The 27,958-nt window shown below is 32.0% G+C and overlaps 1 protein-coding gene across 6 annotated transcripts in view; it reads right to left on the bottom strand.

Moving 5' to 3' along the window:
* The window catches only part of NBEA (neurobeachin), a 536,299-nt gene that overhangs the window by 347,274 nt on the left and 161,067 nt on the right, over positions 1-27,958 (bottom strand). For 4 of the 6 annotated variants that reach the window (XM_064493203.1, XM_064493204.1, XM_064493202.1 and 1 more), the window contains exons 26-30: positions 26,867-26,997; positions 23,655-23,762; positions 19,584-19,752; positions 18,042-18,137; positions 5,816-6,254 (exon numbers count right to left, since the gene is read on the bottom strand). In XM_064493203.1, the coding sequence (XP_064349273.1) occupies positions 5,816-6,254; positions 18,042-18,137; positions 19,584-19,752; positions 23,655-23,762; positions 26,867-26,997 (943 nt within the window). The remainder of the gene's footprint in view (positions 1-5,815; positions 6,255-18,041; positions 18,138-19,583; positions 19,753-23,654; positions 23,763-26,866; positions 26,998-27,958) is intronic. The other 2 variants (XM_031465874.2, XM_064493205.1) reach the window with 1 other exon arrangement.

Consider the following 27,958-nt stretch of genomic DNA (forward strand, 5'->3'; position numbering starts at 1 on the left):
AAAGTGAAACTGGTGAACAGTGGGTCAAATTCTGACTGTTTTAAGAAGGCAGAACAAACAGGACTGCAAAAGACTGAGGATGTGAGTATAAGAGAAAAATCAAAGATGATGTAAAGATTTTTGCCTTAATCAATTTGAAGGACAGAGCGGCCAACTACAATAGGGATGGCTGTGGTTGGCGCAAATTTTTAATAACTGTTAAGTTATTAATCATCCCAGTAGTAATGCTGAATAAGCAATGGGATAGATGGGTCTTTAGTTTAGGGGAAGGGTTTGGGCTGAGATATAAATTTTGTAGTAATCTGCCTATATGCTATTTAATGTCAGGAACGTGGATGAAGTGAGCAAACAAGTGAGTGCAACTGGATGGAAGAAGTGGTCCAAAGACAGAGCCTTCGGGTCTTCATCAACTAGTTCTCTGAATTTTGGGAAAATGATACTACTTTATCTGTATACCTTAAGAACTCCTAAGTATAAAGTGAGATACTGAAGATAAGAAGTGGCTTTTAAATAGTGATTCATTAAGATAAATGAGTTTTATAATTTCTCATGGATCTTATAATAATTTCTTTCTTCTTTTCACTCCCTCCCCCTTTCCTGTAATACTTACTGAGCACCGACAGGTCAAGAGAATACAACTACAGTAACAAATCTGGAGGATACCAAGACAAATAAAACATAACCCGTGCCTTAGAGATACTTGAAAGAAATACAAGAGATAAATAAATTAACTGTGCAATATATTTCAATGACTGCTCTGATTAGAATTATACACAGGACCTTTCACTAACCAAAAGGATGTGCATTATCAGGGAAGAGTGAGCGGAATCTAAAAGGATCCATGGGAATTAGCCAAGAGGAGAAAAGTTCAACCGTAAAAACTTCATGAGGCAAAGAGACGAAAAATCATAGAAGACTAAAGGACTGCAAATAGATAGTTATGGCTGATGAGAGGTGAGAAACTTCTATTCCAGACTAAGAAGTTCGTCCTTTATTGTGATATAACGAGAAACTGTTTCAGAATCTTCTGAAACAGTTTTGTGTTTAAGAAAAACCTCTATGGCATAAATGTGGAAAATGCATTTGGTGGGAGGACACCTGGAAACAGTGAGGCAGTTAGGAGGTAAAAGAAGGAATGAATACACCTGAGAGATGCCAAGGGCCTAAAGTGAGGGGACAGCTTGGGGACTGGGCATGTTGAATATTTTCTGGGATTCAGGTCTTTTAACCAAATTCATAACCATATGCTACTTTTTTGAGGTTAATTATAAGGCCATTTCATTTATGATAGGATTTTGGAATTTTATGGGCCTTTTTAGAAATAATGCATTATTCTATATGTTGGGAAACTGAGTCTCAGAGAGCCAGAGAGAATAGATAAGGGTCACACTAATTACAAAGAGACTAATAGCCAGCTCTCCTAATGTCTAGATCATTACTCTCTCTCTAACAAGACTTACTGTCAAACATTTATCTTGAAAGAAAGAAACGGAAGCTTTGGAGAAAAACAGTTTGTTTCTGATTTTAAGGTGACATTACAATCTACTGCAGCTCATTGGAAATCACAAGTTTATTTATGATGTTTTCACATTGCATCAGTCACTATTTTGTAAAATATTTAGAAAAGCAATAGAAAAAAAGAGGAATTATGAAAAATAATTGAGTATTTCATTAATCTTCCCTTTAAAAAGAGATGCTTTTTTTCAGCTCCCTGAACTGTCTGTGGAAATGCCAGGAGAGACAAAGGCAACAACATTGGGGAAATTACGATACAGCCATGCTGAGTCAAAACTGCATCTTCTGGCAATTGGCTTTAGAATACAATACCTAGGACATTTGGAGCGTAATAAAAGCGGGGATTTCAGTGACTAGATAACATAGAAACTTTGAATAGCAAAGGCTGGCAAAGTTATTATCAATTTGGCTTACATTTACTTGCTCATCTTCTAAATGGTAGAATCAGAACACTTTTTTAAAAAAAAGTCATAAACTACAAGAACAGAAATGGAAGTACTCAGCAGTAATTAAAAATTTTCGCATTCTTACTTAATTCTAAACTTAAAGCTATCAAAGTAGGAGGGTTCCATCATCTCTACTAAACATTCTTTATACTAAACCGTCATCTTTAGCACTCATGTTAAAAAAATCAATGCTAAAAACTAGAGAGAAAATACCTAGACTGAGCTTATACTTCAGGTTTAATAACATGAAAGTTACAGATACACTGATTTTTAGTCCCATAATATTTGTAAGATCTTTTTTTAATTTCAGAGATTTTCTTTGTCAGAGAATGAAACACTTGGAAGCAAGAGTATTAAAAGTCTGAAGGGAAAAAAATACAAACTAATTTGCCTGAACATATCAAACCCAGTAATTTGAACATAACCAGGTTTGTAAAATCAGAAGAAAGTATAAATCATAAGACTGATGCTTGTTAGCCATAGAAGCAACACAATTCTAAACTTTTTATGATATTCCAGAATTAAAACAAGTTTCTGAAATATAATAACAGTTAAAATGTATGGAGAAGCATACTGTCTTCTGCCTTTTTTTTTTCCCGTCTTTGGTCCAAACTAAAGGGGGTGTCTCAGGAATCCCTGGGGAATTAAGACTGAGCTAAAACCACATGTATATATCAAATTCTCAAAAGAGTAAGAGCATTTGGATCTATAAAATTAAATTTTAGTTTCAAAGATATGCTAAAGCTTAATTGGCAGTTTTAGAGAAAAGCACCCCCTCAAACTAAAGGTTACAGTTACTAGTATGTAAAAACCACAGCTCAGCTAAAATACTTTATAAACCATACATTGACACAGAAATCTATCACAGGAGATAGTATTGTTGGGGAACTTTGCAATTAGATTTATAAATTCTATGATGAGATTATTAACTCTTCTCTTGGAAATAAAACCATGATAAATATTTCCCTTTGTTTCATAGTAACAGAACAGTAGAAAAAAAGCTCCTATAGTTTTGTAATTATATTTTCTCTCTATATATAGTTTCCTCACTATAGAACAGTACTAGGGGATGTCTAGCATTTTCAGTGCTTTACAATTCATAAATATACATTTGACAGGGTCACTCAGTGTAATCAAAGACAGATACTTAAATCTGCACAGATGATGACTGGGGGAAATGAAAGAAAAAGAATCAGCATGTTCCATAAATGTAGATGAGAATATTTACATAATATTTCATAATACAACCTGAGAAAAGATTTAATACTAAAAGAAAAAAGGTTTATTTTATGCATGTCTAAATGTTTCTAAAATTTGATGTGGCAATATACCTAGTGGAAATGATATTACAAACTTCCAAACACTGAAACTCATCAATGCTCCACGCTAAGCAGAGAGAAACTCCATATGTAAAGCATAAGTCAATATAACTCAAATGACGTCAGTTGTTTTAGGAAGTTATTCCCAAACTTACAATCTAGAATAAGTACAAAGAACACATTGTTAGCATGTTTTCAATAGAACCAATGAACTATTGGCTAACAAAAATAAAATCCTAGGTGATTTCCACTGGGATTGGACGATATTATTATGTATGATTTAGTTACAAAGAATGAGCAACTGAGTTTATAGCTGTTCTTCAACTAAAGATAAAAATGAAAAATACATTACTGGTAAAGTAAGACCCATGATAATTCTATGTTGGAAACTGGCAGCATTCAGGACTTTGCTTCTAAAGCCTGTCATCGTGGATCCACTTTTCAAGGAATTCAATCTGATGTTAAAAGACATGTCATAACTTGGATTTCAGATTTTAGTGCTTCAGAAATATGTTTATATACCTCATAATGTAATTACAGCTACCTTAAGACAGATAAGGCAAATCGTAGCAATATATCGGAAATATAATTGAAAAATGCACTTGTCCAGAAGCACTTGTGGGGATGATGTCTCTGAAAAGCTGCTCAAAGCTCCAGAGTTTGAAGTTAAATTTTTGATGTTGTCACTCTCAATCTATTGAATGGCTGACAGACAATCAAACCCGTCTGGCTGGCTGGCAGCTCATTTTGCTGGCAGGTGGCAAACAATTAGACACACCAATTTGTGCCTCCTGATGACATTAAAGCATGAAACTAAGTTGTATGCAGGGCCTAGTGATTTGTGTGAAAGCATTTCAAAAATAATACTCTTTGCCGTGGCAACTCATTTCAGACTGCCACCTCCCATTATGGCTTTGAGCAGTGAAGACGACAGACTTGAGTTACGTGCAGTGCAAGGCCGCTTCTGTTCAATCCGTCATCAGCGCCCCCTGAGACCTCAATCCCCTCCTTTCATCAATATCACCTCATCATTTACATTTGATAGTACTTGAGCTACTGCATATATTAACTACACTGGAGACCCTTCTCCTAAAAAGAATTGAAATATGCTTTGTGCTCTTTTGATTTCATTTCTACTTATGCAATTTAAAATAATGATTCCACTCCCATTGCATTTTGCACAAATGCTACCAGGAACAAACGGAAAGTTCTGTTTTTTGTAAAACAATATTCTCAAAAGTGTAATAAATTTTTAGTAGCTAGTAATGATTGGCACTCAGGTGACTGCTTTGTTGAGTTTTAATGAAAAACTGTTCTAACAATAATCCAAATTAGAACAGAAATATTTTACTTAATCTTTATTTCATTGGATTCTCTTATGCAAATCACAATGATTCTCTGTACTTACTGTTTTATATTTTAACAAGTTAGATAATGTAACTTAAAAATTAAATGGAACATAAAACTTCTATGACCCCAAATTAAATTACTATAACATTTACCTATAAAGATTTATAGATATGTACAGTTACAAATACTTACAAGCTTATGCTTATGTAAACTTATAAACACATATATACATATCTCTTGGGAACACAAACCAAATAAGAAAATAGAGGACATCAATACGAAATGGCATAAGAAACATCCAACGAACTATATTAATGAAACTCCAAATATAATATTAACACAAACTATTGAAAAAAAAGAAATAATTTCCTAAATTTTATACCCCTTTTTTTAGTTTTTAAAAATTTTTGACACTTAACACATTTTATCTTATATAATAATTTGCAAACATTTTATCTCCTTTTACTACTTTAAGTTCAGAGAAAACAAAACTGATTTTACCTACCTTTACATTTGACATTACTAATGCAATTTATATTTTCACAATAAATTTTCAAGAAATAGCTGTAGCACACTGGTTAAAATGTTTATCGGCAAATTTTAAATTATACTCATGTTTGAAAAAGACAATTCATCCTAGCTGAAAATGGCTTTATTGCCACACCTCAACCTATAAATTCTAAAAAATTACTGTCTCTAACTCGGACAAAGCAGTTTGGCTATTTTAGAGAAAGTAATATGGAATAGATACTACATTTTGACTATATAGTTATTTTGACACTCCAGTTTAAGGAACATTTGTTTTCTCTCTAAAACAAAAAAATGATTACTTGCCATTTACCTCATACATATATACATATAAATATACATAATATAAAAAACATATATAATGACTCTCCAATGTACTGTAGTCACTTGATGACAGATGATAATCAGAATCTGCATTTTCCTGTTTCCAATTCAATGTGCTATCCTCCATTTCATACTGAACTCCTTTTTGAGATGTATTATTAAAATGCCTGACTATAAGGTCAAGCAGGTTGGCCTGTCACTTTGATAGGCTTTGTAGTAAGAATCTGCAGTAATAAATATAATGTTTTCAAGATCTTCCTAATATTTTTAAATTAACAGACTCTAATTTTCTTCTATGCAAAGAGTACTCTGAATAACAAGTTCAGTACTTACCTGTCAAAGGAATGAAACTGCATAGGAAGAATAGCTTGAGCTTCTCTCTTCAGTGCTGGATCTGGGTATGGGATAGGTTCAGGGCCACATTCTGCAATTTCAACTGGGGCAGCCACAAGACTTTTCAATATTTCCTTGACATTGATGCCTTTGGTTTGACTAATACTAGATATGGACGGTGCAGGCTTCAAAATTTCATTGGGGTTCTCAGTTAAGCTCTCCTGTGATTTTTTTACTTCAGATGACAAAGTGGATAACAGTTCACTCATGGCATCGGGGCCTGTGGTAGCCTCTAACTCTGCCCCGTTCAGGATGCTAGCCACTTGCTCCTCTCCAATTCCTGAATCTGTATGAGGAATGGAACTTTCTAGCTGAATATCTTCACCAGGGGTTGGTGTTTCTTTTTCCTTTATCGTGTCTGGAAATGCAGCAGGTGTTTCTATAATGAAAGAATGTGGTTTAAACAAAAAGCTTCACAGGTGAAAACCCAGTATTATTAACAAAATACACTCACATATTAGCACAGAGGAAAGAAAACTTATAAGAAACAAAAAATCTGCTAAATGGATGTGCGTAACAACACAATTGGGTTAAAACAAATCACCCATATGCACCTGTTGTTTTGTTCAGTAAGCATCAACAGAACCCTGTTGTTTTTTTTTTTAATAAATCACCTGGCATTTCAAAACTGATGCCTTTATAAGCATGGAGAAATAGTTTCTACCATGATTTCTCATAGCAGCTTATAAATTAATATTATATAAAGCTCCCCCTTTATTTTTTTCATTGTTAGTCACCAATCATGCAAGATAAATCCTTATACTTCTCTAATATTTTCCTTAAAAATATGAAGTCATTTTAAAATCTTTCTTTGTACTTCAATAACCAATAACGAAATGTCTAATTGAAATAGTTAAACTAGTTAAAAATATTTTTATTACATAGAATACATAAAATTCTAAAGAGTTAATTTCAAAAAGCATGTCAAATGATTAGCTCAAAAAGGTAAATGTTTTTTTTTTTTAACATTTTTTATTGAGTTATAGTCATTTTATGGTAAATGCTTTAATAATAGAATAGTGAGCCCCCAAAATTTAACCTGTATGTACCTTTAAGAACAATTATTTTGGATTATGCATGCTGATTCTTTCAAAATTAATATATTTCAACTTGTTAAAACTGAACCACAAATGGGTGTGTATCAAATACATATATAATATTACCAATTAAAATACATAAAAAGAAAAACATCTTTAAAATATTAAATTCCTATCAAATCTCATTATACAAAGGTTACTATAATAAAGTTGTCTATGCAATAAAATGTTACCAAATTCTAAATGATACTCTTGAAAAATTTATCTAATGTAGTATAATGGGCATAATAACAGCTTTTAACTTAATAAAGTGACACTGAAGAGGAAAATAAGATACTACAGGTAAATTACTTGCAGTTTTTGTATAAAATAATACTTAGTAAATCATAACTATCTGTATTAAACAGTTATTCTTTGTAAAACAAGAAGGGCAAACTAAATTATTTCTATTATTTCTTCATAATTAACATCTGTAAGTTCTATAAAACTGCCCTGTGGAGTCTTTTTTGTCGTTGTTGTATGTTTCTTTATTTTGAAATGTTATTAGGACAGGAAACAGGGGAACAGGCTATTTTGATTTCAGCAAGACATCTCTTAAAACCTTTGGTGAAATTTCTAGTGAAAACACAGAGAAATGTTGTTTGGGTGATACTATTGTTGGATGGGATCACAGCTTGTTCTGTGTTTAATACACAAGTGCTAAAGGATTAATAATATTGTAAAGGGATTTCTTTAGTAACAGGGCTCAGTTCTTAGACTCTATTAGACAGTTCTGCTAATTTCATGAATGTAGAGTAACGTCATGACATTCAAATTTACGGAGGCTGTGAATTTATTATTTTTCCCCTGGTAAATGTAACAATAATTTTGTCATTTTCAAAAAAAAGAAAATTCCTTTTCTTTCTTATGATTCTCCTTTCCTTTTGATCCAGATTATATCTATAAATTAATTTAGAAATAAGTGTCTTCATTTATTCAATCTTCATAATATACAATATTCATTTAAATTGACTAAAAATATACGTCTCTCACAAGTCAGTGTCATATTGTGGTTTTCCTCATATTTCATTAAATAGGTCTTAGTTTTGCTTATTTGGGCAAGGATGTTAGAATTGAATGAAGAAAAGATTACTCTGTAGAACATGATAATAATATTCAAACACTGGATGAACAACATAAAAAATACAGTAGACTAATACTTAGCTGTTCCCAAAGCTAAAAATTAAAACAACTGCAAAAAGTTTTTTTGAGAAGACAGACAATTTCAATAATATGATTCACAAAGCACTACAGAAGGAAAAAGGAAAAAGGTAAAGATAACAGTGTGGCTTTTTTTAATAAAACCTTGTGAGAGAAGATTAAGACTTATATTAGAATAATAGCATTAAGAATAATAAGAAAGGGAAAGAATCAAGATGCCTCTGGAAATTCTAGCTTAAGGGAAAAAATAAAAAAGAACGCTGATACACCACTAACTAGAAGAAGAAAGCTAAAAAGAAGCAAGTTTGTTCAGGAAAATAATGAATTAAATTTTGACTCAATTAAGTCATCAGAATCTATGGGACATTTATACCTAAGTCAAGGAAACCACAGCCATATAGTTGAGGATCATTCAAACTGAGGTGATAATCGAAACTTTGGAAACTGATGGAATTACCTAGGAATACAGAATGAGAAGATAAGATGGCTAAGTCAGCTATTTCCACTCTTAGAGATACTACTGAATTTTTTAAACGCATGTTTAATCTATAGATCATATCCCTTGAAGAGAAAACAAGTATAGCAGAAAAATCAGGAGAAAATTAAACAGAAGTAGCAACATTTCTATGACAACAGGACAGAGAACCTAAATATAGAAACAAAATAACTCTAATATCAACAGAATATCACAGTGCAATAGTGACTAGCATAGGTTAACTCTTCTTACAGAGTTTAATTTTCAAACGGTATATAGTCAAGTCTAGGACTTAGTCTAAATTTAGCTAATTTATAGATTTGGTCTACAGATTTGGCTTTCCCTAATATGATATCTCACAATCATTATTTATGGTGTGTCTTACGTTAAGAGCTACCAAAAGAATGTAAACTTTTCAAGTTATATTAGTCAGAAATGTAAGCATTTTGCTAGCAAATAGAATATCTAAGAAAATAAAGTATTTGATTTGTGTTCACAAGGTAGCACACGAAAAGATTTTTTCTACCAACTATACAATTTTTTGCTTTTCTGTTCAATTGACTCTTTCAAACAGACAAAATCTATAACTCTGTAGCTAGATATGTGGAACTCCAATATAAATGTTGGCCTTGGTTATAAAACACGATTAAAAGTTTATTAAACTTGAATATTAGAGTATTTTCAAATGACTTATCAAAATATTTATACAGTATTAAAACCTTAATTTTACTTTTACTGTGAATGACAAAGACATTTCATAAAAGCAGTAATTTTTATATTTCAATAAAAATTCCATTCAAACAAGCAAGTTCTGTAAAGCGTACCCTGTGATGTTATTTACATAGAAATAAACAACAATGAAAATTTTTATAATAGTGACTGTAAATAGAAAACACATCAGTATTCAAAAAACCTACCTTAATATCCCATTATGCATTAACCTCTTTTACAGAACATGCTCTCAGATGATAGCATAAACTTCTGTTTAGATAATTTACATATTTCCAGAATACTTCTTTGTAATACTAAAGTACTTTAAGGACTTAACCCAAGTGACTTCAAGGAAAGTTAAGCATAAACAGCAGAGAATGTACAAGTGATTGCATCTGTGCAGGTTAAATTACTGACAGTAAACTTGTAACTTTTCAGTGGTTTCATCAGTTTTTGTGGAAGCAGGCCATGTCAGTACACAAAACAGAAACATTACTAGCCTGAGTGATCTTAACCTTGTCAGAAACAGGCAGTTGGGTGCCAGAAGCCTCTTTTTCTTACTGTTTTTCATTGAAACTAATGAGTTCATCTAATGCATTTTGGGAAAAATATGGGGTTGTGTTCAGCAAATGACTTGATTTTTACATGGTGACCTCATTTATCACATTTTTTCCTCCAAAAATCTTGTTTTACAGTGATTTATGAAGTGTTTCAATATTTCTTACCTATTAAATTACTCAAATTGTTATTTTCCAAACTATCAGAATAAGAAATAACATGAAAGGAACATACAGCTCCTTGTTAGTATAGCTTTAAAAATTATAGTAAGATTAATTATTTGCTCTTCAAATAGTAATATTAAGCTAACTATTCACATTAATTTAAGATAAACATAAAAATCTGTATATAAATAAATTGTATATCTTGTTTATTAAATGCAACTTAATTAAATTGCAAAAAATTAATCATAAAAAGAACTCCAAATAGAAAAAAAGCCATGCATAGAAAGATTTAAAATCATTAATCTAGCATAGTTCCACTCTATATATTTTGAATATCAATTAGAAATTGTAATGAAAATTCACATACATATTTTGCCTTCCTCTTGCCCTAGCTTGTATTTGCACTTTTTTCTTCCCAAAGATAAAAAACAAACAAAAAACTACTTTTCCTACTGAAATACAGTGTGCATTTCAGTAATGTTATGAAGGCAACTATTAAAACCAGTAACACATGCCTAAATTCTTTCCTTGAGTTGCAGGAACAAAAGTATGGTATCACTCTGTTAATATCAATTAGATAAGCCACAATCAGCATATTACATATGGTTAACAGTTCAGGCTTTGAGATTAAGACTGTTTGACTTTCAATCAAGACTTATTTACCACTTATTAGCTTTGTGATGTGGATAAGCCATTTAACTTTTCTCAGCCTCTTTATCTGTAAAATGGGCATAGCAACAGTACATATCATACATTATAGAGTTGTTGTGATAATTAAAGAATATAATTCATGAATAGTGCCTAGCACAAAGCAATCCTACTATAAATTCCTATGCCTCCTAATCCCATTATTAATTTTACTGTTATCATTACCATCATCATCACCATATTCCTAAAAAATACAGAGCACAACCAGTCTATTAGTTATTCTCTCTACCTATCTTCAATTTCTGTGTCTTGGCCCAAGCTCTGGCCCCCTTATCTGCAGACCAACATATCCTATCCTAAAAGAACAACCTCTCACTCCACAGCCCTTTATATTGCTAACCCTTAAGCTACTTTGGGTGTTTCTCCTTCCTTTCTGAAGAAAATGTGTCATAATGGAAAGAGCATGGGAATGTAATCAAATTGATCAAGATTTCAATTCTGGCTTCACAAGTTTCTAGTTTTCCATATTTTCTTGAACAACTTAGTTAAGTTTTGAAAAGTTGCAAAACCTGCCCTAGAAAAATGTGTATCTTAAGTGTGCTATGAGGTTTAAATGTGGCAGGCTATCACTTGTAACGTGCTTGCCTGATTCAGCTTTCCAAAGGCTTAGAAGATTTCCACAGACATTTCAAAATTAACACATCTAAAATGGAAGTCTTGGTCAACCTCTTCAAATAATCTACCTCCATTCTTGTTTGCTTCCATAAATGACGATTTTATCATCCCAGTACTTCAGACCAGACAGCCAGGTGTCACCTTTGAAAACTTCACAGACCCTCATGCCCTACATCCAATCTACCACCATATCCTGTTACTTTTATTTCCAAAGTATGTCTCTAATTTACAGAATACTCTTAAAATTGTACCAGGCTACGATACTTACAGCAGGCAGAAAAATGCCCCCTCCCTCCCAATTGGGTCCACATCCTAATCTCCATCACCTGTGAATGTTACCGTACATGGCCAAAAAGGTTAGACGTGAAGGTGTTGAGGAGGCTAGCCTGGATGATCCAGGTGGTCTCAATCAAACCTCAAAGCAGAAAGCCTTTCCTAGATGTGCTCAGAGGAAGATGCTGACTACAGACGAGTAGTCTGAAGGACATGCAATTCTTGCTTTTCAACACAGAGGAAGAAGGAAGAAGGCCATAGGCTAAGGAATATGAGTGGCCACTGGAAGCTGGAAAAGGCAAGGAAAATGGATTCTCCTCAAGGGCCTCCAGAAAGGAATGCAGCCTTGAGGATGCCTTGACTTCAGCTGGGTGAGCTCCATGTTAGACTTGTGATCTACAGGACTGTAAGATAATAACTTTGTGTTGTTTTAGACCAGTAAGTGTGTTGTAATTTGTTATGGCAGTAATAGGACACTAATATAGTAATCCTCTGCTTAGTTTAAAGACCAGATCCTTAGGCCCTACAGGATTTGGTTCCTGCTTACCTATCTACATTTATGGAATGCTTCTCTTTCCCTTGACTCTTACGTTCCAATCACACATGTTGCCAAAATACACCAAGGAATTGCTCTGAATATGTGGCTACCAATTCAGGAATGTGCTTCCACTGTCCTGATTCTTTTCCCCAAACTAACAGAATTCATCCTTTGGTTCCAGGTTTAAATGTCACTTCCATGAGGCCGTTCTCAACCCCCAAATTAAATTAGGTTTCTTCTTCTGTACTTTCTCATAATAACCTGTAATTTCATTTCTTAGAATTCATGGCTTATGTGGTTTCTAAAAGTCTATCTCCCTCACTAGAATGTTAATTCATAAAGAGAGGGACTTTTTGCTCACCATTATATCTCCAGTACCTAGTATGTAACAGGAAACCATTAATTTATTCAGCAAATATATAATTAATGAATCATAAGGTAAATTGAAAGACTAAATTAGAAGATGAAAGAAAAAAAGAGAAGAGGGAGGCTTCTGTTAGTACTTTTACTAAAACTGAGAAGAGACATTTATTTTAAAGTTTTTTTAAAAAATATTTGCTAGGAATAATTGGGCATGAGTTTCACTTGTAATTAATTAAAATATATATTTGACAACAGTAGCCAATAAGAATTCTATAAATAATATATTAATGATAGTATTTTAGAGTACTTGCAAAATAAATTAAAATTCCCCCACATAACAGATTACAATGAATCCATTAAAAATGACTCCAAAGCAAGAGTAACAAATGCACAATATTAAAAACCTTAGTGTTTAATTATATGAATGTAACAATTTAATAAATATTAATTTTAGTTCTAAGTATGCAATAAATAAAAACTAAGTGGTGAAAATATTTGTATATAAATTATTCGTATATCCTTCATTGTTTCCTTAAGATACAATTCTAAGAATAAAATCAGTAGATCAAGGATTATGCATATTTTTATGATGTTAAAAGTGCACATTTACATTCTCATCCTTCAGTTTTGCCCAATTTGAAAATTATGATACTTTTTTGTTTCAATATAAATTTGATTATTAGTAAATTTTTAAAAATTTACCTTATTTGTACTGTATATTGCCTTTCTTTTGTTAGCTGTTGGGTATTTTCTTACATTTTACCATTACTGCGATACATCCTTTTAATCGATTTATAAGTTATTTATTTATTAAGGCTACTGACTTTTACATGAATATAAATTTCTCTTTTTCTTTTAATTGTGTTAATATTTTTAGACAGGTAGATATATAAAACTTTATATTTAGTCACATCTTTTACTTTACAACTTCAGCCTTTGATGTTATGATTTAAAGCATTTTCTTATATAAATAGTAATTTAATTTTCTTCAACTATGTTGTCTAATTTTTAACTTTAAATTTTAATACATGTGGAATTTATTTGACATGATACATGAAATAAGGATAGAATTTAATTTTTTTCAATTGGCTACCCCATTTGGTAATCCCAATACCATTTGCAAATACCTCCACTTCCATTTGACTAGAAAAGTTATATTTATTTTATATGAAATACTCATACAAATGCCAGCCTGTTTATAATTTTTAATGGCATATGTCTATTCTTGTACTAATACCACATTATCTTAATTATTTCCTGTGTACATAATTCTTTTTCCTGACAATAAAGTTTTAGAGGAAACTAATATACCATATATTTATTTGTAAGTTCACCTAAATATTAACATTCTTCTTTTTAAATGTAAAGTGAAGTAATTAACATAAAGCTTCTACAGCTTCTAGGACAAGTTACCAAGAAAAAATTATTTTCTCTGTTTTTAGTATGTCTATTAATGAAATACATTTTATGGCTACCATGAGTACTCAGCTTTTTAAAAAATAGTTTAGTTTTCTCACTGTCTTACTCATTTACTTAACAAATATTTACTGTATTTACTTCCAAGTGGCATGCTAGACAGGGTCACCTTCTTGAAGTATATATTACAATAAATGAATAAATAAGTTGTATGAGTGCAAGAAAGGAAACGAAGATAAAACTATGATAGAAAATAAGGTGGTTGTGGGGGGTGGAAGCTACTTGGCTGTAGTAGTCAGGGAAAGCCTCTGTGTGGAGGTGACCTTTAACCAGACACATGAAGGATGAGCACTCTACAGTCATACAAAAAATAGAGAAAAGAGAGAACAAAAAAATAGGAACAAAATACAAAGATCACGAGGCAGGAAAATGCTTGACTAAAGAACTAAAAAGTAGTCTGACTGTAGCATAATGAGCAATGGAAAAACCATGTAAGATGAAGCTCGGAAGGTAGTGATTATTTTACTCTAAATGTTATGAGAAAATTTTACGTCAAAAAGGGACATAATCTCACTTATATTTTACAATAAACTGCAGCAAAACTATAAAAAAAATAGAATTAAGATCAGTAAGTCAATTGGTGAAGAAATCCCTTCAGAGGCAACAGTAGTAATCCTGGTGAGTTAGAGCTAGCGCAGTCTTGCCCCCATTAAGACATTTTAACTTTGTTCCCCAAATTATAGGAATCCCTTAGAGATCTTCAGAAAGAAAAATTAATTTATTACATTTGTTATAAAATATTTATTATATGAATGTATTATATTCAATATAAATTATATTCCGTTACTTTATTATTTTATATATTAGTGTTATTTTAAAAACTGTCATCAGTAAAAAACTAAATGTTTAGAGACAAGAAGTCAAACCAAGAAACTATGCAATACTCGAAGAAGGGCTATGACTTTGAAGAACTATCAAATTTAAATAGAAGAGAGAGGCCAAACAGCTAGTTTAGGATTTTTAAAAAGTCTCAATAAGGAGCTGAAAGAAAGGAGTAAAGTGTCAAGGAGTTGAAAAGTAGTCCAGATCAGTCTTATCGAACTATTTGTAAAAATTTACTATTTTTTTCAATCCATCAATAAATGACATTTTTTGAAAATGAAATAAATACAAATTATTGAAAAAACAAAAAAAATTGAAGTACACAAAATAAAAGCATAAAAAATTTAATTTGCCTCCATAGACATAGAATTAAATTTCAGTAAATATAATCAGAACAAAGGTAACATTAGGAAAAAAATTACAAAAACTGTCCACATTATCCACTGAAATTGTGTGTATAGATGATCAATATAGACATATGTTATTACACTTAGAAGTTTTTTTAGTACCTATCATAACTAAACAAAAAGTTTTGAGCAAAGGGTGATTACCCAAAGGAAATGCCTACATAAATATTTTGAACAAATACTGTGAATATGAATATTTAAAGTTTATAGTGTGATCAACTTTTGCCTATTAACTTTATCTAATCCAAGTAGAAATGGCAATACTACTACTCACGGGAGTAGCATATAACTAACCTATTTTGTTTTGCTTTATTTTGCTTTAATAACATGCAAAGTGGAGGAAGCCATGTCACAGAGGTATGCTGATAAAATGAAAACTTAGAGAGCTCAGAATATGTATTCATTTTACACTTTTACCTGAAATGAAACTAGAAATGCTATATATTCAAAATATACCCTCAATATTCATCAATGCTCAGTTGCAGTAATTTATCCTATATAGTTATAATCAAATATTAATTATATTTTAATGAAAGAAATAGATTCCTGTTCTATTAATTTTTTATATATGAATCTTCTTTTAATCTTCTTTTAATAAAATACAAAACATTCTATCAAGTATATGAAATGATAGGAGCTTTTCAAGGCTGAGCCAAATCAAGATCACTCTTAAAGATCACGAAACTTCATAAAAATAACTATTAAATAATAAATAATATTATTAAACAATAATTATCAAATTATGAAGCATGTCATAGAAACTATGTTCTTCTAAGAGTCTAACTTTTTTTTTGTCCTTTGATCTTTTCTGCCAATAAAAATACACACTGCAGTACTTTCTTGTTGGAAGTACTGAATTCATTTGACAAATTTTATATGTCTGACAAAGAAGCTCATCCTATTAATCTTTAAAGAGTGGAATGAAACTGGTTTCTTATCCTGTAAAAACACTAAGAGTTGACTGTGTATTTCCAACATCATCAACAGAACTTCTCTCAATAACCACTGCATCACAGCATGCAGTAACAGTTAGCATCACCTTCCACACCACCACATAATAAAGAGAATAGGAAATTTACCACATCAGCCTTAAAGTAATTCAGAATTTATTATACCATGAAGACCACTGTATAGTTCAGCTAAAATTGTTTCATGGTAAACCTTTCTTGATAAAAGCAGTGCATAGATATTCTGATGCACGCTCCTTAATCTGGTTAACTACTCCACAGTATATTCCAGTCACTACAGCTAAGCTCTTGGAACACACTTCTACATAAAACAAACTCCAGACAACATGTAATTAAATCGAACTGAATCAAATCGACCTGAATCAAATCAAATTGAATTAAATCCTTCTTAGTTTATAACAGCTCAGAGTTGGATGTGTTTGTAAGCAATAAAGCTAAAAAGAATTTGTCTTTCATTTTATCATGATGTTCAAAGTTCGCACATTTATAAAAAATATCTATGCATTTATCAAGTTGTAATAAAAATACCTTGCTGCTTTATTTGTTCTATTAGTTGGTCATCCATATCATTACCCAATGTAGGAAGTACACTGAACAGTGGTTATTATCTGGAGCTGAGGGCCCTCTCTACACTTACTTCAGTCATCGGCAGAATTCAGTTACTTGTTGTAGGTTTAAGTCCCCCCACTTTCTTGCTGACCATCAGCTGGGAGGTGCTGTCAGCTCCTACAAGGTGATCTCAAGTCTTTGTTGCACAGTCACCTCCGTCTCAGAAGTGAAGAACTTCCTTATGTCAAATCCCTCTAACACTTTGAGTCTCTCACTTCCTGTTCTAAACCAGCCAGAGAAAACCTTCTGCTTTTACAGGGCTCATGTGATTGGGTCAGGGCTACTTGTATAATCAGCTTTTCTTAAAAGCAACTGTTCTGACATATATAACTTAGTCACAAGAGTAAAATCCATCATATTCAATGTCCCAGGAATTAGGCAGGGTGCGTATATGGGAAAAACTTGGGGTGGAGGGATGGGAGCATACTTTGACTCACCACAATCCTGTGTTCCGCAGAGACTAATCTCATGTTAACATTACCCAGAGATATCATTATGGCTATTTTATTTTTCATCTCTCAAGATTCCAATTGGTTCTTTAGAAGAAAAAAAAAATCCTCCATTTTTCTCATTATATTCACTTTTTCCTTTAGATTGAAAAACATCCTAAACATACTTAAAATAGCTGTTCGGGTGTCCTTATCTGACAATTTGGCTATCTCTATCCTTTCTGAATCTGTTTCTATCGACTAACATTTTTTCTTCGGCTTATGCGTCATATTTTCTTGCTCCTTTGCACATTTAAACATTTTTATTGAATGCTTAATGTTGAATTTTACATTGTTTGGTGAAGAAATTTTTGTATTCCTTTAAAAAGAGTTAGAACTTTGTTCTAACAAAGCTAAATAACTTATAGGTCAGTTTGATGCTTGCAAGGCTTGTTTTTAAATTTTTCTTGTGAGGCTACAGTGGCCTTTATTTTAGGACTAATTTAGTCCTGCTAATATAAAGTGGGACTCTTCTGCAATCTCCAGTGAATGCTACCATTGTGTATATTATTATACATATAATTAGGTATCCTTAATTTGCAGATGATACTTAAAGAAATATGATGGGATACAAATATAAAATCTCTATTTTGCTCTCAATAGCCAGGTATAAACACAATGTATCATATCTCCATGACACCTGAGGTATATACTTCTTTATAAACAATTACATTATGGATGTTTATTGTATAATAACTGATGAAAAGGTGAAATAAGAATACCCAAACAGGTCAGGAGATGAGGTCAATATTACCTTTGTAAAATGAGTGGGCAAAGCTCTGCTCAGGAATTAACTTGGCAAGGAATCCATGGTTCAGACTTGGATGAGGGATAGATGGTATGACCACAACTGTGGAGAAAATCATGGAGTCAAATTTGAGCCAGCATGTAACAACCTGCAACATGGTCCACTGAAGATCCAAGACAATTCTATATCACTGCAACATGCAAACAGTACTAGCAATAAAGACTGCATCTCTGGAGGAAGGAAAGAGGTATGTATTAAGAGTAAGGAAATAATATACTTGTTAAGTAGAACAATTTTAGCAACATACACAGAGACATACAAACACATGAGAAAACCAGAACTGGAAGGTTCACTAAAATATTGCTTGTTTTATACATATATGACTGTTATGAATGCATTAAAAATGAAGAAAGTTGACTAACATATAAACTCTCAGTGTCTTCAATGGTTAAAAGACATAAACTGGAATGGAAGGATAACGTTTAATTTGAAGAATAAAGTTCAAAGTAAAAGTATACTCCAAAGAAATAACATCATGCTTATGTACTTAAAATAAATACAGCATGCAACACCACAGTACTGTAGTTAAACATCTGTATTTCCACAACAGTAATGAAATGTAAATGAAATATGACATGATTATGGAAGATAAAATGCAGAGATTTGACCACTAATTTCTACTTATTTTTAAAAATATTCATTTTATTTATATATCATATGAATTTATTTAGGAAAGGTAATTTTATTACAAATTAATCCAGTGGCACAGGAAATAACCACTGGTTATTACAGTTACACTGCAAACAACAGAGAAATAATCTTGATGTAAACACCTGGCAGGAAATGCAATTGATAAAAGGAACCCCATGATATTAAAATATTAATTGCCAGAAAATGTGTTAATCATTTTCAAGTAGAGGAGACAAAGCTAATAATACACAAACTCCTACAACATGAACATCTTCTATAATGAGAAAGACATGACCCAAGATTTGGGGTCATTGCTGTCTACAAGTCTTTGTTTTGTATAAAGTTTAGAATGTATGTTTAATTATGAATTGCTAATGTAATATTTAGATACTGAAATAACTATACACAGTGAAAGAAAGGGAAAAAAGGAAGAAAGAAAGAAAAAGAAAGAGGGATGCTATCTTTGAACTTGGCTGTAAAGATTTCTATTTTGGCTTATTGTTGGTCATGAACTAACTACTCTGTTAGGACTGTCTATTTGCATTTGTTTATAAAGGTTAAAAATAACATTTAAAATATATGAGTTATTTTCACGTTAAATGGGAGTATAAATGATTTGTATTAATAAATGGAAAACTTAAAACCAAAAATCTCTGAACAAATGAGAATATAGTAAATATTATGGAAATATTCATACATTTTTATGTAATTTAAAATACCAGATTGGCACTTATATACCACCTACTTACAAATCTTTGAGGTTATTATGACTAGGACCAGTTTAAATCTGGATGTAAAAATGAAATAAGAGAGATAAATGATGATGAAAATTCAAATAATTAGACAAATATTAAGTACCTGTACTTGTTGGCGAATTTATTTCTTGTCTGATGTTTCTACCTGGCTGGCTTCCAGCTCTTGCAGTCTCTCGCTGGGGCTCCAAAATGTCACGATACTTGGAAACCATCAGAACGGAGATGAAGTAAACGACAGCTAGCGCTAAGAACTGCGCCTGCTTACTATCGTCCTGCGTGAAACCAAAGGGCAGCTTGACACTCAAAATTTTAAAGTATAAATTCTAAAGAGCACAGAAAGCTATTCCTGTTCCATTTTCTGTATGGAAGCAAAATATGACATTTAACTTTTATTAAAACTTGCTAGGTATGTATATATATATTATTGTTTAATAACTATCACTTAAGTCTAGATGCAGAACTCCAGAAATATATCCTGATAGGCTGAAATGTAACTTCAAAATATGAGAATGTTAAAATTTTGCTGAATGTGCCACAAAATTTTATTCTTTGTCCTCTTCACCCCTATTATCCATTACTTTCGTAACAACTGAGAATGAATGTTTATGAAATATGCAGATGGTACAACCTTGAAAAGAATAATTTAATGGCTGGATAAAAAAGTCAAGAGTTTCAAATGTTGTAACAAAAAATTAACAGAATAAAATTACAATGGGAATACACATACAATTCTAACATCACTATTTGAGCAGGAAACAATATGCGTAAAAAAAAGAAAGATAAAAATGGGGATGCATAAAACATGAATTTTATACAAGTTCAGTATGAGCTAAAAGTGTGACATGGCATCTTAAGAAAAAGCTAATGCAATGTTTGACTATATAAACAGATAAAAAGAAGTAACGGTCCCAATATTCTGCACTGGAAACCTCTAAAACATTGCCAGTATTTGAGGATCCCAATTTCAAAAGCTTAGGGACAAATGGAGTTTTTCCAGGGGAGAACAGCAAAGTGTAAAAGGTCTGAAAAAGATGGGCCAAGTTAGGATAAAAAGAATAGTTTTAAAAAAGCAGGTTGCAGTCTAGTAAGGAAGATATTAAGTATGCTTTACAAAAATATAAAGAGCTGCATATAACCTTGAGAGCTCTATCCATAAAGCCTAGACAATCATCCTACAGGGAAAAACTGTTGAGAAGGCAAATTTAAATGATTTCTAACACTACTTCCAAATTAGACCGTTATCTAAGGAATCATACACAAATGGCTATTAAGCCTGTTTTCTAGGCTAGGTAAAATTGATGCTTCAAACCGAAACAGCAAGTAATTACTGTGGCCCACGGATAGCAGGCAAAAAGTAGCATGCTGGGAATAAGGAAAACAAACACACATTGACACCTAGTGTCTCCAAAACAGGCACTTTATAATTTTACATCATTTAAGCACAATGTGAACAAGATTCAAAATTTATATGCAGTTGTCAGAAAAGAAAGCAAATGAGAAATATTTACTGATGATTTATACTATGAAGCAGAATTAGTACAGCTAGTGGAGAAAATGACCAAAGTAGATTAATTTTGTTATGAAATATTATGAATTTAGTATTTCATATTCTGTGGGTAATAGACAGCTTTTCTATATACATATACATCACATATTATACACAGTATATTTTCCTTAGAAATCTAATTTTTGATCTTACTTGCTTTTGAAATTAAGACAACTAAAAATGACTATTGATTCATAAAAATTTCAAAAGTCAAGGAGAAATCTGAGTATATCTACAATTGACTATAAAGTATAGCAGTTGTAAATTATATTTGTTATATGAATTTCTGAATTTCAGAGATTATTTACAATGAAAAAAAGAAATGTGTCTTAGATTATGAAGTATGCTTTGAAAAAATCTACCTTGGGATTCTGACTTTCACACTAGCTGTGTCACCTCAATGTTTCTGAACCTTAACTTTCTCTTAACCTTTTACTGGAAGCTTAGGATAATACATATTGTGTCTCATACACAGTATAAACTCAGTGAACACAAGTTATGTTACCTTGATCATGTTTGGAAGGTACACCTGAAACACTACTTCCCTTCCTTCAGGGAGAAAGGTAATAAGCACCACTGCTTGATTATCCAACATAGATATAAAACATGTATGAATATTAGAATAATTATCATAATCTACCTCAATAACCCAATGCAGAATTTACTAACAATTTAAATGCAACGTCACTCTTACCAAAAACCCCTTCTACATTAGGTCTGAGTGAGTCTCCTGGAGATGAAGACATGCTCCTTGTTTAAATCATCCTTCATTTAAAACAAAAAAACATTCTTTCCATAACACATTTTTTTCAGGATAAATAATTCCCATTTCTAAACGGTTAAACTGTTAGTAAGTAATTCTCTTCCACGTCCGGATTCAACTCCAGATTATGGAGAGTTTCTTTCTTACATCATGGTTTTTATGCTATTATGTCTTTAATCTCCTATTTTTAAAAATTCCTTTATTTTTTGCTAATTACAAAAACAGGTTTATTACAGAAAATTTGAAAATACAAAAAACCTACCAAACAAAAACTGTTTACCTAGAGATAATAGCTGGTAACATTTTGGTGTATTTTTCCTAGACTTTTAAAAAAATAAATAAAGGTGCACATGTGCATGTACGTCCACTCAACATACAAATATAGCTTTTGTGTAATATAAATACTTTTGTATAGTGCTGCTTTCTTTTAAAATATATCATAAGCATTTTACATGTCACTAAGTTCTCCTCAAAATTATGATTTTAATAGCTACACGGTTTCTTGCTAAATGAATATACTATGATTTATTAAGCTCTATGTTGGATATTTATAATGTTGTCAATTTTCCTGTAGGCAGCTCTGATGAGCACATGAGGTTAAATAGCTTGAGTAGAACCACTGGTCATCAGCATCAATATTTCTAAGATTTTAACACACATTGATGAACAGCTATTCAGAAAGTGTATCCAGTTTATACTCCTACCAGTGATAAGTGATGGAGCATGTTTCAGTTCACTCTTGTAATAATAGGTATTATTATACAAAAATTTTTGTTTATTTAATAGTAAAAATATCTCACTGTTATATTAATTTGCATTTCTTTGACTACTGGCAATACTAGCTTTTAAATCATGTGTTTGTTACCTTGTTTTTCATATTTTATGTTCACTGCCTATTCTTCTGTTGGTATGTTTCTAAATTTCCTAGTGATTTATAAAAACTGTTATATATTTAAGAGAGTGACAATTTTTTCTATCCCATATACCATGCAGCATTATGCTGTTTTTAAATATATTTTAACCACTTTCTCAAGTATAAAGTACTCCATCCAATTTATTGTTAAATGTAAATTTAAATCTAACATGTAACATGTTACATGTAAAATGTAACATGTTAAATGTAAATTTAAAATGTAAAATATAAACTTCCTTCTACGTTTCATAAATCATCAATTAAAATAAGATAAACAGGATCCAAAATGGCTAGTAAATAGTAACCAGATTAAGGAGCACTGCCGATAATGAGTCTGCTGTGAAATGCTTTGTATGCTTCTACACAACTTGTGGAAAGGCCAATTTTATTTTTACTTACTATGAATAAGTGATCATATATTGGGAGGGTTCCATGAAACCATTTCTGTAAGCTTTCTTTTTCCTTAAGCTTTATTAAGCAACTTAACTCAAATTCCCGTTGATAAGTATATTTTTAAATGCAGATTCTTCTCTCAAAAGTAACTGCCCCTCAAAGTAATTGCCAATAACACCTTAATGAATTAATTCCTTCTATCCACAATACAAGGAACATCGATAACAATACATTCAGTATCTAGAGATGGAGCAAGGAATTCCAAAAGACAGGAGTAGCAGATTCAAGATAAAGTCAATTATAATTTGCAAAGTTATTCCATTTCTTAGTATACATACAAATGAAACAACATTGTCACATTATTAAAAAATTACATATCAATAAGTTTTCAGAGAAAGCTAAACGCAACCATTTTACAAACAGAAGTATTTTATAAACCTACAATCCCTGACACTAGGGCATTTAGTTTTAACATGCAGCTTTCTTCTAAATTTTAAATTATTTTACACAAATGTCAGTGGAAAGCTTTCTTCTGGAAAATCAGGCGGGCATAACTTACCACATCCCGAAAGACAACAGCACGAAGGCGATTGATATCCACATCCTGAAGAAGTCTATCGGGATCCTTAATCGGAGACAGGTTACCTGGAACATTCTCTAGGGGAGTCTTGAAAAAAGACAGAATTTTGAAAAAATAGTATACTGCAGAAACTTATATAGCAGTATACTTTCTAATCTCTTTAATTTAGGCATTAAGCTGGCCCGATTCTTCCCTTCCCCTCATCACTGAACACTCACTGACAGCCATGCTCTATTACCAAGCCTCTCCCGTTCCCCTCTACTCTTGTCCTGCTTTCGCTTCCTAGTGTTCTTCCCGTTCTTTATCAGCACAGCTACCACTATAGACTCAGAAAGGCTGGGAGACTGTGGCAGAAGATTGATCTTATACTCTGGGCTCAAATCTCCGCTATGTGACCTCAAGCTTGTAACTACATTTTTGTGAGCTTCACATTCTGTACCTCTAGTTAATAAATCTCTTTGAGTCATCGGGTTCATTTATCCATCATGCTTTTATAATGTATGAGATTATTATATTACATTATTACATGAGCTTTCATGTGTGTAAGCATTTCATGATCTACAAAAAGTTAGAAATGGTAACAAAAAAATTTAGTTGTAGCCTTAATATTAAAGCTGAAAGATATTAAAGATAATCACCTTAAAAATCCTTCCTATAGTTGAAGATACAAAAATCCACAAGTTTTAGGTAATATGTCACACAGCAAACTTGTGAGACAGAATTCTGAAACCCAACCTAGCATTTTTTCACTTACAAAATATGTTAAAAATTGTGTGGATTAAATTAGATGATATATGTAAAGTACCAAATACAATTCCTACACATAGAGTAATTTGTTACTCTAATTAAAAATAAGTAATAAGCCTCCTTCTATTTCTCTATAAGCCTCAATTATGCTACTTCACTCTTAAATTAAGACGTTTGATTCCTTTGCAGCACAGCATAGTGGAAAGAGTATGGTATTTGAAGGTTGATAGTTATTTGGCTTCCTTCACAATTCCAAAATTTACCAGCCATATGACCTTAGGTGAGATATTTAACCTCTCTGAATCTCAGCTATATCTAAATAATAGGCTAATTATCTTTATCACAGGATGATTAAAGAAAGAATACACTATTAATAGCATAGATGAAAAAATTTATATAATTTTAATTTATACACTATTTTACAGTTTATAAAGTATTTACATGTCCATAATCTGAGACTTTTTTATAGGAAAAGCTTATATCATTGCTCTTTTTTACAAAGTAGGAAAAATGAGGCCTGATGAAAATGTGTAGCTAATGCAAGTCCACACAGGTTAGTAATACACCAAAATTAACTATGAATTTACTTACTCAGTTGCCACACTAAAAATGCATAAAAACAGGGAGAAAACCCAACTAGGTTCACTGATTCTCTATTCTGAAAAGTGTTTTTGTACCAACTCAAATTTTCCCCTAGTATTTCTATATCCATCACTTATCCATTTTTCATTGCCAAAGTCTTGCTAGAGAGACACTGAATAGCTCAACAAAGTTACTATGAATTTCCCTCTCACTGAGCTTTTCTGTCCATTTTCTATAATCATCAGTGTGATGCTTGATTTGACAGACTTGAAAAACTCCCTATTGTCCACTGACAGAAACCTTTAAAATCTAAGTTCTCAAAAATACTAATTTATTCACTTCATGAGTATATATACGGAGTAGCTAACTCCTAGAGAGAGGAAGGGAATTAGTATTAATTGACTTTTCACTGCATTTCTGGAATTACTAAGTACTTCAACACATTATTGTGTTTTATTTAATTCATACAAATACCTTATAAATTAAGATATATACCCATTTTAAAGACTGGAAAACTAAGGCACAGGAGACTAAGGAATTGGTCTTGGGTCACAAAACCACAAAGTGGTAGAGCCAGGGTACAAAGTCAGAATTGTCTGATTCCAGACTTTGTGCTCTTTTGATAAAGTACCCATAGGGCCATACACGGTGTATATTTATAATTACAAATGTGTATAAGATATGGACATGTCCTCAAGTAACGTACGGTCTCCTATCCCTACACAAATAACATGAAACATTACTGCTGATGTGTTTATATTTAATTTTCTAAGCAACGGAGAACCTTGTCAGCAGTTAAATAATATATGGCCTAATTATTTCAGGAATGTTTCTCTAACAGTAATGAAAAAGTGAGGTTGCAATACAATTATACTAAATGTGTGGTTGTTTTGCTTGAAAACTGCAGAAGTTTGAAGCCACAGAACTTTTAATGAATTAAACTTTTACTTCATGTCTTCACTCATTGAGCAAAAAACCACTGTGTCGCTATCAAACATCTAATATAAATACAGCAAGTGATAAGAGGCCTACTGGATTTTAAGAAAATATCAAACAGAGGAACCTCCCCTAGCTTGGGGTGCCAGTGAAGCTATCAGAAAACGTTTCCCTCAGAGAGTTAAACTTAAGCTAAGGCCAAGAGTGGAACAGATGCAATGGAGTGAAAGATAAGGATGGACATTTCAAGAAAAGGGAAGCTATGCCAAAGTCTAAAGATTAAAAAAAAAATTCTTCTGATGAACTGCATGAAGTCTACAATGTGACTAGAATGGTAAAAGCAAGGGTCAGGAGATCCAAGCTGTAGCTGAAGTTAAGCAAGGGTCAGTTATGTAGGACCTAAAAGTCCTGTAACTGCAACTCTGGAAGTGATGCAAATGGTCAGCTAAACATACAACAAAGAGAACTAACAGAATGAGAACCACTGAGGCATTCCAAGATACTGTAAACCATTCATTCATTTTACGAGCATTCAATACATTTTTGTTGAATATTATGGGACTTTTAACCCACAAAGCATATCCACTTAAAAAGTACATTATTCACAAATTGAACTCTGTGAGAATATATGTAACTATTAAAAATAGTAATAATTAAAAACTCTTCAGTGCTATGAATATAATCCTTATAAGAACCCTACGAAGTAGAAATTACCAGTATCTTCATTTAGTAACCACAAACTACCAGTCTCAGAGAGGTTAAGTAATCTTGGTAACAATTCTGAAGAGGAGAAGCCAGAACTGGACTGTATAGCCATCCGATTATCAAGCCCTCACTCTTCCATGAAGTGATACCATGTCACTTTGTTTTCATAAACTTAAAAAAAAAATTATAAATTATACTGAACAGAGAAAATGTCTAATTACCTTGGAAGCTGCTGTGGCAGTCACACCTTGGGGAGCTTCTTGAGGTTTACTGCTTCCATGGGAAGGTTTGGTCCCCCTGTCTCTCTGTCTCTGCCGACATTCTAAACAGTTTCTCACAGCAACACAGCAAACTTTTTTAAAAAACAAAAACATTTTATTAATATAAACTATTGACTTTGACACGTTTTAAATTTTTTTTAATTTTATTAATATAAACTATTGACTTTGACATATTTAAAAAAATTTTTTCTTCCATTTTCTCCATCCCATTATTCTTCTTCAAATCAATCAGATTAATAAATGTTTTTTAATTATAAAATGCAGTAATGAAAAGTACATACAAAACATTCATGAAGTCAAAAAATAAAAACAAATTACCCGTAAACTACTAATCAGCTGAAGAAACAGAATTTTATGAGGGCCTCTGAAGTTCCCAGTATATCCTTTCTTACTCTATCCCCTTCAACCCTTCAAAATTCTGGAATTAATGGATCAATAAAAATTTTTAAAAACTTACTCACATTTGATAATTTTTTAAATAATAAGGATATTGTCCTTATTTGACTATCTTGGTGACCATATAGGGTACAACACTGCCAAGTCAGGCGATAATTGTCAAGTCTCACAAGTCTCAAAATCCACCTGTCTTCATGGTAAGAAAGCCTACGGCCTTTGTCAACAAGCATTCAGGAAGAACAAGCTTTTCATTCACTGACTTATTTTAAGAAGCAGTAAAGCATAGTAATAAACAGTACAAATTTTGGAATCAGGCCATCTGAGTTTGAATCCTGGCTATGAGTTGTGTGGTCTTGGGTCAGCCGTTTAAACTATCTGTGCCTCAGTTTCCTCATTAGAAAATGAGTATATACTGATTAACTGAATCAGTATATGAAAAATCCTTGGACAGTAAACAGCACATATCGATATATAATTGCTTCATTATTATTCACTTACAAAACTTGACTGTGGATGATAAAAACTAAATCTGCTAGGAATCATTACAACAAAAATGAAATCAGCAGTAAAGCCTTGGAATATATTCAGAAATAAAGGTTTAACCAAATAAATGCTGTTTTCAAGACACTGAGGCAT

This window comes from Camelus dromedarius, chromosome 13, assembly GCF_036321535.1.
Source record: "Camelus dromedarius isolate mCamDro1 chromosome 13, mCamDro1.pat, whole genome shotgun sequence".
NCBI classification, from domain to species: Eukaryota; Metazoa; Chordata; class Mammalia; order Artiodactyla; family Camelidae; genus Camelus; species Camelus dromedarius.